General features: G+C 34.7%; 1 protein-coding gene across 4 annotated transcripts in view; it reads left to right on the forward strand.

Moving 5' to 3' along the window:
- LOC106059902 (glutamine-dependent NAD(+) synthetase-like) overlaps positions 1 to 13,949 on the forward strand; it is a 36,942-nt gene that overhangs the window by 9,073 nt on the left and 13,920 nt on the right. For all 4 annotated transcript variants that reach the window (XM_056031941.1, XM_056031940.1, XM_056031944.1 and 1 more), the window contains exons 2-15: positions 2,490 to 2,550; positions 2,973 to 3,089; positions 4,448 to 4,501; positions 6,992 to 7,133; positions 7,323 to 7,529; positions 7,683 to 7,814; positions 7,934 to 8,008; positions 8,489 to 8,616; positions 9,469 to 9,620; positions 9,874 to 10,042; positions 10,984 to 11,119; positions 11,407 to 11,513; positions 11,654 to 11,785; positions 12,389 to 12,458. In XM_056031941.1, coding sequence (XP_055887916.1) covers positions 2,490 to 2,550; positions 2,973 to 3,089; positions 4,448 to 4,501; positions 6,992 to 7,133; positions 7,323 to 7,529; positions 7,683 to 7,814; positions 7,934 to 8,008; positions 8,489 to 8,616; positions 9,469 to 9,620; positions 9,874 to 10,042; positions 10,984 to 11,119; positions 11,407 to 11,513; positions 11,654 to 11,785; positions 12,389 to 12,458 — 1,682 coding nt within the window. The remainder of the gene's footprint in view (positions 1 to 2,489; positions 2,551 to 2,972; positions 3,090 to 4,447; positions 4,502 to 6,991; positions 7,134 to 7,322; positions 7,530 to 7,682; positions 7,815 to 7,933; positions 8,009 to 8,488; positions 8,617 to 9,468; positions 9,621 to 9,873; positions 10,043 to 10,983; positions 11,120 to 11,406; positions 11,514 to 11,653; positions 11,786 to 12,388; positions 12,459 to 13,949) is intronic.

The raw sequence follows: 13,949 nt of genomic DNA on the forward strand, positions 1-13,949 counted from the left end.
CGCACTCAAAATGTTATGAGCGTAGCTAAATGGGTTTTGACTCAGTTTTGAGTTTAAATCCCACTTCAGCGGGGTTTGAAGGTAAAAAATACCTCTTTAATAATAAAAACAAAGCAAATTATACACTAAAAATGTTATGAGTGTAGTCTAAGGGGTTTTGAGTTTAAACTCCCCTCCAGTGGAGTTTGAAGCTAAAAAGTACCTCTTCAATATAAATAAAAGAAAATTACTCACTCTAAAATCTATGAGCGTAGTCAAAGGGGTTTTGAGTTTAAACCCCCGCCAGGGGGGTTTGAGGATAAAAATACATCTTCAGTGTAAGAAAAAAAAGCAAAATTACGCACTCAAAATGCTACGAGCGTTGCCGAAAGGCTTTTGAGTTTAAACCCCCATTCAGAGGGGTTTGGTGCTAAAAATACATCTTCAATATAAAAAAAAAGCAAGTTACACACTAAAATTATTTTAGCGTAGCCAAGCCAATCTGGGGTTTTGAGTTTAAACCCTTCTTCTACAGATGGATTTTTTTAAAAGTTTAAAACCCCTCCAGATGGTTTTGAGTCTAAGATCCCCCTACAGAGCATTTTGAGGTAGAAATGCCCCAACAGAAGATTTTGACGATAAAACTTCTCTTTTCGATATAAAATCTAAAGCAAACTACAGTCACTTAATTCCAAGAGCGTATTCAAGAGAGGTTACACATTTTTACCAGTGGCAGGGCTCCATTAATAAACTGCAGTGAATAGTCATCTACCGAAATCGAAAAACACTAAATGTGGCTCAACAAAGATGGCTAAGACAGATTTTAGGAGTCAGTTATAGAGATCGGGTCTAAATCAAGGAAATCCTAGCCGAACTGGGAGTCGACCCCTTAGTAAGATTGTGAGAGAACGACGCATGAGGTTTGCGGGAAATGTTCTCCGACATAATGAATTACGCATAAGAAGAGTTGTAATGATATCCTAGTACAACTTGACGCCACTCATTCATGGAGGTCCTCATGGTAGGTCGGAAGAGGCTTCAGACATTACCAGTGACAGATTTTTATGGAAACAGCTTGACGTCAAATGCTCTGAACGTCGTGGGAGGGTCTAAGTCAGTAAGAATAGCACATTAGGTTTTTGAAATAAAACTTTTTAATAGCAGGAAAATGCAGTGTAGATACCTCAGAATCTGCATTTTGTTGGTTTTCAATATCAGAAATAGTGCTTGGCGGCGGGGCTTCGCCCCGCGCTGGGGGAGCTCCTAGCGCTCCCCCAGACCCTTTGTTAGTAATATCAGGGAATCTACAATTTTTCCACTAACTCATTGAAGAACCTATTCTAGGGCACTATAAACGTCTTCCGAAAGAATGAAGGGTCAGAATGTAATAAAGATTATGTACACACACACAAATACATATAATTTTTTTTTCGTGGGGGGGGGGGGGGGGGAGAAAAAATTCCCCCCCCCCCCCCCCCCCGAAAAAAAATCCTGGCTACGCCCATGTTATATATCATACATCTTTTTGATTGCTATGGCAGAAATACTATAGATCTACTATCTATATTAGATCTACATGATATTTGTAAGGTACATCTTCTACATCTTACACATATGACAAAATTCTATTGAAGGTCAGAGTTGAATTTTGAAAATAGCTTCTAAACAGAAGAGGAAATAAATGTCTTTAAACTACCTTTAATGTTAAACCAAAATAAAATAAATGGGAGGTGTTTGAAAAAAGATTCCCAATTTTGTTGCAAACTGAGCTTAGCAAATGAAGATCACCTGCAGATGCCAAGAACCTAGTGATGCACTGCCTAGAGTGACTTTGTTGCTTATTGTGAAAATCTTGTAGTTATGATGTAGATATTTTCTGCTGATGCTGTCATATGTATAGAACATTATATACCCCATACATATTTGATAGACAGAAATAGTGAATAATATTTAATTAAATTGCATTTATTCCACCTATAGATTAAATTTTTATTTATTTTTATTTTGGACTAAATAGTTCTAGAATAGTTTGTCCCTTTTAGATTAATCTATTATAAATCTTCTTTAGAAGTCACTCCAGTAAAAAGTGTCTTGTTAATAATCATCTTTTTTTTTTTTAAGCATCTCAAAATTTTATGTCTTGACTTGAGCTATTGTTTTAACATTGTCCAATGTTAAAATGAGATTTTCCTATATTATTTACACTTAAATTAAAAAAAACAACTATGAACTATATGTCATAAGCCTTTGAAGTAGACTATTTTAGTGATGTTAAAATAGCTAACATCAAGGTTCTTGTGCAGTTGTCTCAATATAAAAAAAACATAAATGGTATTATTTCTTTCACAAATTCAAAGGCGAATAAAGTTGTTCATATGCTTAACAAAAAAGTCTATAAAGAATTGTATGGAAAATGACAACCTAATTTATTAGATTTAAATGACTTACTCTTAAAATGTTTATACATAATATGTAATTTTATTCATGTTAAAATATAATCATAATCTAAGGTATACAGAAAGCCAAATCAAGTGGTGCCCGGTTTCGGGCTGGTCAAGAACTTGAAATCAGGTATTGCAGCATTTGTAAAAACTATGATAACTAGTTACGTTTAACTTAGAAATTATGTAAATGTTTAACAACTAGATACAAAGTTACATGAAAGAACAAGATACTTATTTTTACTTCTGATCAGGAGTAGACAGTAGTTTCTAAGCAACAATATAAAAAAAAGAGAATTATAATTGATTTATTTGATTATCTATAAAACATTATTTTAATATAAGAATGGTTATAAATTGTATTTTTATAATGTAATCAAATATCTAAAAAAAAAAAAAACATCTCCCAAACTTATTATTTTGTGCACTGCTAAAAATCAATTTGTCAATTTCTGAACTAGTTAAAGGGCTGTTGTCATATTTAATTAACTTCATAATTCTTTCTAAATTTATTGAATCAAAGTCTAAAAAATTAAATGTTGTTTTTATTAGTGGATACAGCTGCAGTGACCACTTCTTTGAAAGTGACACCTTTCTTCATTCCTGGGAGGTATTGGCTAGAATCATCGCTCACCAAGACTGTCAAGACATTCTATGTTCTGTTGGAATGTATGTTATATCTTTATCTTGAAATCTTTAAACCGCAAGTTTGTCATTGCCGGAATAGGTCATGGATATAAGCACTCTACTACAAATAAAATGCTTCCTAATGGCATGCGTCTCAAATAGCCTCTGACAACCAGTCCAGTCCAACTCCTGGCCTTCAATTGTGGCTTAGATATTGGGTCCGGCAGAACTGTTTCACTAACAGGAGAAGGGGTGAAAGCGAGTAACTGGTGCCTAAACCAGTTATTATTTGGGCAGGAAGGACCTATAATAAAACTCTGAATTCAAACCTCTGCTGCCTTGCAGCAACACAATCATGGAAAAGGCTTTGGGAGTCAACCCTGAGGAAAAGTCAGGAGCCTGCTGCCCTTAGGCAGTTTGCAACATTCAGTACTACACCCTGGCAGAGCCTGCGATGCCATTGTCCCAAACATTATTGGCTCTCTTGCCTTTCTTTTAGTTACATCAGCTGCATAGAGAGGGGGAAGTGATGTGTGGATGACATCGTTCTGACCACAGTTAATGCCCAGGCATTTATTTCATTTCCATGAGATGATCCATAGTTGCTTTGTGACTGAAGGAGGCCATTAAAATAACCATTTTATGATCCATAGTTGCTTTGTGACTGAAGGAGGCCATTAAAATAACCATTTTATGATCCATAGTTGCTTTGTGACTGAAGGAGGCCATTAAAATAACCATTTTATGGTTCATAGTTGCTTTGTGACTGAAGGAGGCCATTAAAATAACCATTTTAGGGTTCATAGTTGCTTTGTGACTGAAGGAGGCATTAAAATAACCATTTTATGATCCATAGTTGCTTTGTGACTGAAGGAGGCCATTAAAATAACCATTTTATGGTTCATAGTTGCTTTGTGACTGAAGGAGGCCATTAAAATAACCATTTTATGGTTCATAGTTGCTTTGTGACTGAAGGAGGCCATTAAAATAACCATTTTATGGTTCATAGTTGCTTTGTGACTGAAGGAGGCCATTAAAATAACCATTTTAGTAATAGGAAGGGACAATGAGATTTCTACCAATACTTGCTGTAGTACATCGTGTTATTTTGTTTCACTGTTTTTATCAAGCCAGGCTTAAACTAGAACATTTCATTCTAAAATTTCAAATAATACTTTGATCATGTAAATAAAGTAAACCAAATTACTTATTTAAAGTCCATTTAGATGATGTGCATCATTTAAAAAACAGTGGCTTGATTTTGTTGTTCCAAGGTATACTTTACCTTTAATGTCTTAAAAACTTTTAGTGAATTGTTAAAAAATTAAGATTCTGTTTAAATGTTCTCCAAAAGTAACACCACCATGACTATCTAATGCTTGATTGATTTGTTCACACAGGCCAGTCAGACACAAAAATGTCTCCTATAACTGTCAAGTATTTTTTCTAAACAAGTAAGTTTCATATTCAATTCAAATTAAATGGGTTTCTTTTGTTTGATATTTTTTTCATCGCGCTGCCAAGTTTTTTTGCCAGTTAATTCATTAAGACATCACTTGGCCTCTCTTACTAATTGAAGAAGAATCTCTGCTGACTCTAGTTCTCTACTTCCTATTGTTTTCATCACATCCTAGATTGTTTCATTGGTTAAGTTAACACAATATCCAGTCTTCATGAACTACACCAGGCATGTCAAACTCTTGAAAGTGTATGGGCCACATAAAAAACTTACTATGATCTGAAGGGCCGCAGCCAAAATCAGTTGCAAAACAGCCTAGTAGTTTTATGTAAATTAGAAACATCCAAACAATAGAATACAATAATTAATGGAATATCTGTCCCTTAGTTAGCTAAATTTGTAGTACTATTGGGTAATTAAAAATGACTGATCTTTGTCCTGATGCTCGACAATCTTTTCTGGAATACATTGAAGTTTGTTGGCCACTGACACTTTCATCACTGAGGAAATATTTTTATTATGGAAGAAAACTGCTCACAGAGATTGACGCTTGCAAACAGCAAGAATTCTGGTTGCAAATTTACGCAATTCAAAGTAACATTCAAGTAAATAACTGTAAAATTTTGGCACAACCACTTCTATAAAAATTGACTATCAACAAAGAATCTGACTGCTGTTCTATCAGCATTTACCAGCAGCATTTTAAGGAGCAAATGAATATGGAGATACAGAAAACGAAAATTCTTGCTCGTATGAAACGAAGTCATGAAAATGGATATTGAAAGCATCTAATAATGATTCCAGGTGTAGGACATATTTACCAAAAGTTGTAGCCCTATTTAATCTTTTTAGTTCCTGACACGTGGAGAAGTGAACAAGATTTTCTCTTCACATTGGGTTTATCCCAGTCGTAATTTTGCTTGAAAGCACTTCACATCATCACACCAAGTTGTGACAATTTTTTCTTTATTTTGAAGTTTCAAATTCAAGTCTTGCAGGTGACTAGTGAGATCAACTGTGAAAGCCAAATCCTGAACCCATTCGTCACTTTGGAAATGTTCAACAGGTTCATCTTTCATGTTCAGAAACTATAATTTCCTTAAGCAGTGCAAAAAATCTCTTCAATACTTTATAACAGGAGAGCCAGCAGATTGTGTCGAATGTCATTCAGAAACATTTAACATTGGTGATGATTTAAGCCATGGGCATGAATTAAATTGAAAGCGACTGAAACCGGTCTTATTACATATTGGAACTCTAATTGCTTTGCACGTAATGCTATTTGGTGAATGATGCACTGAAAATGAGCAAATTTAAAATATGCATCAGTCTCTTTTTTTTGTAAGCAGCTTTGCATCAAAACCATTTCATTTCATCATGGTTGGTGCGCCATCCATTGTTAGACTAGCTAGCTTTACCAAAGGTAAATTGTACTGCATTATCACCTCCTGTTATTTCTCAAAAACATCTTCGCTTGTTGTGGTGTTATGCATAAAACAGAGCTCAAGTAGTTCGTCATGTATCTCAAAATTCCTGTCACAGGCCCTTATGAATATAGCTAACTGTGCTACACCTGATTCATCGAGAGCCAATGAAAAGAATTCAAAATCAGCTAGTTTGTTTTTTAATTGTTCACTCAAGCTGACAGTCATGTCATTTATTTTATCTGCCAGTATGTTCCTAGTTAATGTTATTTCTTTGAATGCTTTCACCTTTTTTGGACAAATTACTTGGCAGCTTTAATAAAATCACCTTCACTAAATGATTTACTACGACTTGCAGTTAAGCAATTAAGTTAGATCAAATGTAGCAGGCTTTTACTGCAGACAAACTCTCATTGTTCTGCTTAACAAATACAACTTTTCTATTCAAGTAGCTTGCCATCTCTTATTTTCCTGCGTAATAGTTTAACATTATTTTGATAATTTTTTAGGTGACCTAGCAGGCGCATGCAAAGTGGTCGAGGGCCACATTCAAAGTGGTTGCGGGCTGCATGCGACCCCCAAACGCCATGTTTGACATGTCTGAACTACATCCTACTTCTTTATAAGTTTGATATGAGTAGACAGGGTTGTTAGACTTATTTAAGCCCAATTAGCTTATACTTCATTGGATAGTCTGTTGACCAGTAATGTTTTGGAATCATTAAATAAGAAGTAGGTTTGATGGAGAGTTTATAAATGGATTGTTTTGTGATAAAAGCATAGTGAGGTTTATATTTGCAGTTTTAGTCAAAACAATGATTTCTCTGGATGGAAGGAAGACAGAAGAGCTGATAGAGATTTAACCAACACTACTTTGTACATAAATTGTTACAAAGTTGATTTTTAAATGTTTTTATCCTTCAACTTTCTATTCAAAAGATTTATAGTCATATTGATGTTCACTAGTTGATTAGATATCAAAATCTTTTCTCTTTGTAGTCAAATTAAAATTAACTGAGCTAGAAAATGAAAATCAAACAAATAATGGTGATTCTCAACAGAAAAATTCTACTGATACGTCCCAAGATTATGTTGGCCAATGAAGGTAACTACAGAGAGCATCGATGGTTTGTGGCATGGACTAAACTGAAAGAGGTGGAAGATCATTTTCTACCTCGTATGATCTCTGACATAACAGGACAGGTAATGGATTTATGATCTAAAATGTATCAATATCAACTATGGGTGTATTAAACTACTCTAATCGTAACATCATCTAGATTATTTAAGAGCTTATACCTCTTGGTGATGCTGTCTTTGCAACTGTTATACTATAGTTTACTTTTAGAGTGATGCTGTAGCTGCAACTGTTATTCTATATTTTACTTTTAGAGATTAGTTCCTTTTGGTGATGCTGTTATTTCAACCTATGATACATGCATTGGGGCTGAAATATGTGAAGAATTATGGAATCCCATGTCACGTCATATTGAAATGGCATTGGACGGAGTAGAGATTTTTGCAAATGGCAGTGCATCATATCATGAATTGCGTAAGATGTACATACGAGTTGATTTGGTCAAGTCAGCAACTATGAGGGTAATTGTTTTTTATTACTACTTATATTGTACCAAAGTGATTAGCAATAGCCTTACCTACCCTGATATAATAGAAATGTTGGTGTGAAAATGCTAAAGTCTATACAAGGAATGTTCAGAACTAATACATGAAAAAAATGCTTTTATTCTACAGTCAGGTGGAGTTTATTTGTTCTGTAATGGTTTTGGCTGTGATGGGGAACGTTGTTACTGGGACGGAGGTTCCATGATTGCTATGAATGGTGACATAATTGCTCAAGGTCCTCAGTTCTCTCTGGAGGAAGTGGTAAGTTGAACATTGATATGTCTGTTATATGTAAGTCTTAGCATTACTTATTATTTAAAAGAATTTTTTTAAATCTTTTAAACTATGTATAGTTTTTTTAAAGTATGACTTTTTTTTAGACTGTTGTAACAGCTACAGTAGACCTGGAAGATGTGAGATCTTATAAACAAAAACTTGGTTCAAGATCTCAGCTGGTAAGGCATGACATCATTCCCAATCGGATCATTTTATAGAACATCTAACAACATTGCTCCAGTATTAGGTTGTAGTTTAATTAGAATTTTAATTATGAAAAATTTAAGTCCCCTTTTAAACCTAATAGTCCATTAGGAAGATGACTGCTAAGTTTGCTTGTTTCTAACCTTTTGATCCATGATGATGCTGCATAGCCAGTACAACAACCGTCTTTACTTATCTCAGCTGAAAACAGGTACCATTCTAGAACAGGAGGAACTCATGCATCCAGCAGGATGTAAACCTATGACTATAACTACTTAAACAAGCAATCTGATATTTAATTATACATACAAAATCGTTTAACTTTGTATTTAGGCCTGCAGTGAAATATGTGTAAACAAGAAATTAATATAATAATAATAATCTTTATTATCCATAATATATATATATATAAAATACAAGGATGATTAGAAATAAGTATTTTGTGTGTTTTGTAGGCAGCTTCTGTCAAAGCATTCCCTCGAATCTGTGCTGACTATGCTCTATCAGAGGGGGATGAATACAACTTGTTGGTCGACACTAAGCCTATAGTGTTTAAACTTTTGTCACCAGAGGAAGAGATAAGGTGAGTATAGTATTTAAACTTTTGTCACTAGAGGAAAAGATAAGGTGAGTATAGTGTTTAAACTTTTGTCACCAGAGGAAGAGATAAGGTGTGTATAGTGTTTAAACTTTTGTCACCAGAGGAAAAGATAAGGTGAGAATAGTGTTTAAACTTTGTCACCAGAGGAAAAGATAAGTGAGTATAGTGTTTAAACTTTGTCACCAGAGGAAAAGATAAGGTGAGTATAGTGTTTAAACTTTGTCACCAGAGGAAAAGATAAGGTGAGTATAGTGTTTAAACTTTTGTCACCAGAGGAAAAGATAAGGTGAGTATAGTGTTTAAACTTTGTCACCAGAGGAAAAGATAAGGTGAGTATAGTGTTTAAACTTTTGTCACCAGAGGAAGAGATAAGGTGAGTATAGTGTTTAAACTTTGTCACCAGAGGAAAAGATAAGGTGAGTATAGTGTTTAAACTTTGTCACCAGAGGAAAAGATAAGGTGAGTATAGTGTTTAAACTTTTGTCAACAGAGGAAAAGATAAGGTGAGTATAGTGTTTAAACTTTGGTCACCAGAGGAAGAGATAAGGTGAGTATAGTGTTTAAACTTTGTCACCAGAGGAAGAGATAAGGTGAATATAGTGTTTAAACTTTGTCACCAGAGGAAAAGATAAGGTGGGTATAGTGTTTAAACTTTTGTCACCAGAGGAAAAGATAAGTGGGGTTGTTGTTGCTTAACTAGGTTATCTACTTTTAAAGACTATTTTGATTTTAAAAAAATGTGTTTTCATAATAGTTGAATTTTTAAATATTTTCCTCAAAATTAGAAGCCTAAATCATGGACAAATATTTGTACTATCTTCACTAATATTACAGACTAGGTCCAGCTTGCTGGTTGTGGGACTATTTAAGGCGGAGTGGTCAAGGTGGATATTTTCTTCCTCTAAGTGGAGGCATTGACAGCTCCAGTAGTGCTTGTGTTGTAGCCTCCATGTGTCATTTGATTTGTGATGCTGTGGCTGCAGGAAGTAAGTATTTAATTGAAGTTTCATTGAAATTAAGTTCATTGTCTTTATATATATAAAGATCAATATTATTAGAATTTGCAATTTTTTTAAATATTGAATATTTATAGTTAAAGCTAATTTTTTCATTTAAAATCAAATTCTCCTGTAAACTTTGTATTTAAAACATAAAAATACTTTTTTATATTATGATCTCTATCTACAAAGTCAATTATAAATGATGGTATTTTCATATTTTGTATAATTCTAAATCTAGACAGAATTGTACTACATGATATTCAAAGAATCACTGGACAAACTGACTATGTACCTAAAGATCCTAAAGAATTGGCTAGTCATCTTTTTACTACTTGTTATATGGGCTCAGAAAATAGTTCTTTAGAAACCAAAACTTATGCAGCAGAACTAGCAGACCAAATTGGCAGGTACAAATAAAACAACTCTTTGTTTCTTAATGTTTACTTAAAGCAATTTGTGGAAATTTTGTAATTTTTATTTTCATTGTTTTTACAATTTGTGTATTGTGATTTTACATTTAAAAGATTATATAGCACAAAAAATTTCAGTTTTAAAATGTATGAGTAATAAGAAGCCACACAGCCTATACCTGCAACTAAATAGCAATTTAAAATATCTTAGTGTCGAAGGAAAAATTGCTAACATAAGCCGGTTAGTAAAAACATTCATGCAACAAACATATCTTGATTTTTAATGTAAATTATTTCATTATTTATGAGGATAGAGGTGCGGTAGCTGAGTGGTAAAGCACTTGGCTTCAGTGATAACTGAGATTTTTAATTTTGGGATCTTTAGCGTTAGGGCCTCTAAGTCCACCCAAATCTGTTCCAATGGGTACCTGACATCAGTTGGGGAAAAGTAGGGTGCTACTGAGTCCACCCAGTTCTAATGGGTACCTAACAGTTGGGAAAAAGTAAAGGTGTTTGGTTGTTATGCTGGCCACATGACACTCTCAATAACTGTGGGCCTCAGAAACAGATGACCTTTACATCATCTGCTCTATAGATCGCAAGCTTTGAAAGGGGAACTTATATGAGAATAAAATTTTTTTTTTTGGGGGGGGGGGGGGTAGTTTTTATTGTTAGGATTGTATGCTATTATGAGTTTATATTTTATGTTTGTTTTATTTTTTTATCTTTTGGATGTTCCTTCAGATTTGAGAATAATTACATCCTAGTTCAAACCTCCTGCATTACGACAGGGGATGGCAGGGCTCAAATCTGGGACCATCAAGACCACTGTTCAACAATCCAGAGCAAATAACACATGACCAGGCAGCCAAGTTTTGTTTTGTTGGTTGTTTTTTTGACACAGTATTTCTAATAAAGTTGTTCTTTTTTTTTTTCAGTTATCATATTGGTATAACTATAGATGTTGCAGTCAAAGCACTCCTAAGCATTTTTTCAGCCGCCTGCTCTGTAATGCCAAAGTTCAGGGCACACGGAGGAAGCCTGAGAGAGAATCTGGCCATGCAGAATGTACAGGTTGTTATATATTTTATAAACACATGCACATGTTTAGGCCTATTCATTAAATTACTCATTAACATCAGAAAGGAACAAAGGTAGGGTGCCAATGTTTTGTTGATAACTATTGTGTGGGTTTTGAATACTTGCTTCAGTGTGTATAATTTTATTCTAGCTTTAAGTAATGTGACAAATTGTAATCAAACCACACTCTAATGCCTATTATCTTCTTTGCTTTTTCTACATTTTTGTATTTACTTCAAACATCAAACCTAATGCTGTCATTTCTATTTTATGCTAACTAGGCCAGGGTGAGGATGGTGTTGGCTTACCTTTTTGCACAGCTGAGTTTGTGGGCCAGAGGAAAGTCTGGAGGGCTTTTGGTTCTTGGATCAGCAAATGTGGATGAAAGGTAAATGTAATTTTACATCCTATCTATTTTTGTTTGATCATATTTTGTTATTCATTCACAACTAAATAGTATCAAACATAGACATTTATATTTGTTATATTCATGTATCTTTTTTTTTTGTGTGTGTGTGAACATTTCAGCTTAAGAGGATATTTAACTAAGTATGATTGTTCAAGTGCTGATGTCAACCCAATCGGTGGTATCTCTAAAACAGATTTAAGAAAGTTCATTCAACACTGTGCTAAATTTTTCAAGTTTACTGCCTTAGAAAAGTTGGTTGCTTTCTTTTTTATTTTCCTGTTCTAGTCTTAGAAATTCTTGGCCAACATTAGGAAAAGGAAATGATATTGATTTTTTTTTAAAGAATATGAAATAATTTATTATTTTTGTTAGATTCATTTCATATACATTTTTTTAAAAGTTTATTTTAACCATCACTAATCATAATTCCTTTTGCTTTTAGGAAATATTTTTTAGCCCTTTAGATTATTTTGTTTTACTATCAATACCTTGGAAGTGTATATCCTAAAGTCTGATTTTAACTCTCAGTGATCTAAATGTGGCAGGGGTTATTTAACATTAGATATGTTGTTTTTTTCCTTTGTATCTTAAAAACTGTGGAACAATTCAAGAGTCTAATTTTTTTAACTGTATGGATATCTAAAGAATAGTTTATTTTCTTTTGTTAAATCACTAATAGTCTTTTGTGAAAAAAAGAAAACAAATCCATTAGAATACATGTCTTAAGTAATAGATACTTATAAACAGTAACACTAAAACATTAATAGTTGAATTTACATGATTCCATAGATTAATAGCAATGAGATAATTGTGAATTATTAGTTACATAGACATATTTATTGTTTTACACATAGGATCTATAAGGCTCCTCCAACTGCAGAACTGGAACCTCTAGAAGAAGGGAGAATAGCTCAGACTGATGAGGTGAGACTTTCTGCATATTTCATCTTGAAATGTTCCTTTGAAATATGTTTGTAAATAAACTTAGATTCACAGCACATCTTTTTCATTTGGCCTTTTTTTTTCTTGATTACATTGTGCTTATTTAATCCAATTTTTTAAAATATATTATCTTGCTACTGTCTTGGCTATTAAGCATTTTAAAGACGACATAACATTGTATTATATATTGACTAGCTGATACACACATTTCACTCCAGTAGAGAAGTTTGAATTTCAGCTCTATATTTTCATTGAAAAGAAAAAGTATTGAGAGTCATGTCTTTAGATTGAATATGGAAGTTCAGTTAAGCTACTGACAATTACAAAAGAAAAAGGAAATGAGTAAAAGACTTAAACTTGGTTTTATGAGAGGATTCAAATATAACAAGAAAGGCGGCATGGAAAACCTTCTCCCAGATACCCCCTCCTCCCCACTGGTCTACAAATGAGATTGGACAAAAGCGCTCTGAGCATGTTATAAGCATATAAAAAGCTATAATTAACAAGCTCATAATTAGTATGTATTCATTCTTAACTTTCTCTCTGCTTTCTTCCTTGAATTAGTTCCCTCTACATTTTTGGCCTCCCTCTCTCCCTACAACTTTGGCCTCTCTCTCTCTCTCCCTACAACTTTGGCCTCTCTCTCCCTACAACTTTGGCCTCTCTCTCTCTCTGTCTCTCTCCAAATTTGGCCTCTCTCTCTCTCTCTCCAAATTTGGCCTCTCTCTCTCTCTCCAACTTTGGCCTCTCTCTCCAACTTTGGCCTCTCTCTCCAACTTTGGCCTCTCTCTCTCTCTCCAACTTTGGCCTCTCTCTCTAACTTTGGCCTCTCTCTCTCTCTCCAACTTTGGCCTCTCTCTCTCTCCAACTTTGGCCTCTCTCTCTCTCTCCCTCTCTCCAACTTTGGCCTCCCTCTCTCTCTCTCCAGCTTTGGCCTCTCTCTTTCTCTCTCTCCCTACAACTTTGGCCTCTCTCTCTCTCTCTCCAACTTTGGCCTCTCTCTCTTTCTACAACTTTGGCCTCTTTCTTTCTCTCTCTCTCTCTCCAACTTTGGCATCTCTCTCTCTCTCTCTCTCTCTCTCTCTCTCTCTCTCCAGCTTTGGCCTCTCTCTCTCTCTCCAACTTTGGCCTCTCTCTCTCTCCAGCTTTGGCCTCTCTCTCTCTCTCCCTACAACTTTGGCCTCTCTCTCTCTCTCTCCAACTTTGGCCTCTCTCTCTTTCTACAACTTTGGCCTCTTTCTCTCTCTCTCTCCAGCTTTGGCCTCTCTCTCTCTCTCCAACTTTGGCCTCTCTCTCTCTCTCCAGCTTTGGCCTCTCTCTCTCTCTCTCTCTACAACTTTGGCCTCTCTCTCTCTCTCTCCAACTTTGGCCTCTCTCTCTCTCTACAACTTTGGCCTCTCTCTCTCCCTACAACTTTGGCCTCTTTCTCTCTCTCTCTCTCTCTCTCTCTTTCTCCCTACAACTTTGGCCCCT

The sequence above is a fragment of the Biomphalaria glabrata genome, chromosome 6 (assembly GCF_947242115.1).
Source record: "Biomphalaria glabrata chromosome 6, xgBioGlab47.1, whole genome shotgun sequence".
Lineage (NCBI taxonomy): Eukaryota > Metazoa > Mollusca > Gastropoda > Planorbidae > Biomphalaria > Biomphalaria glabrata.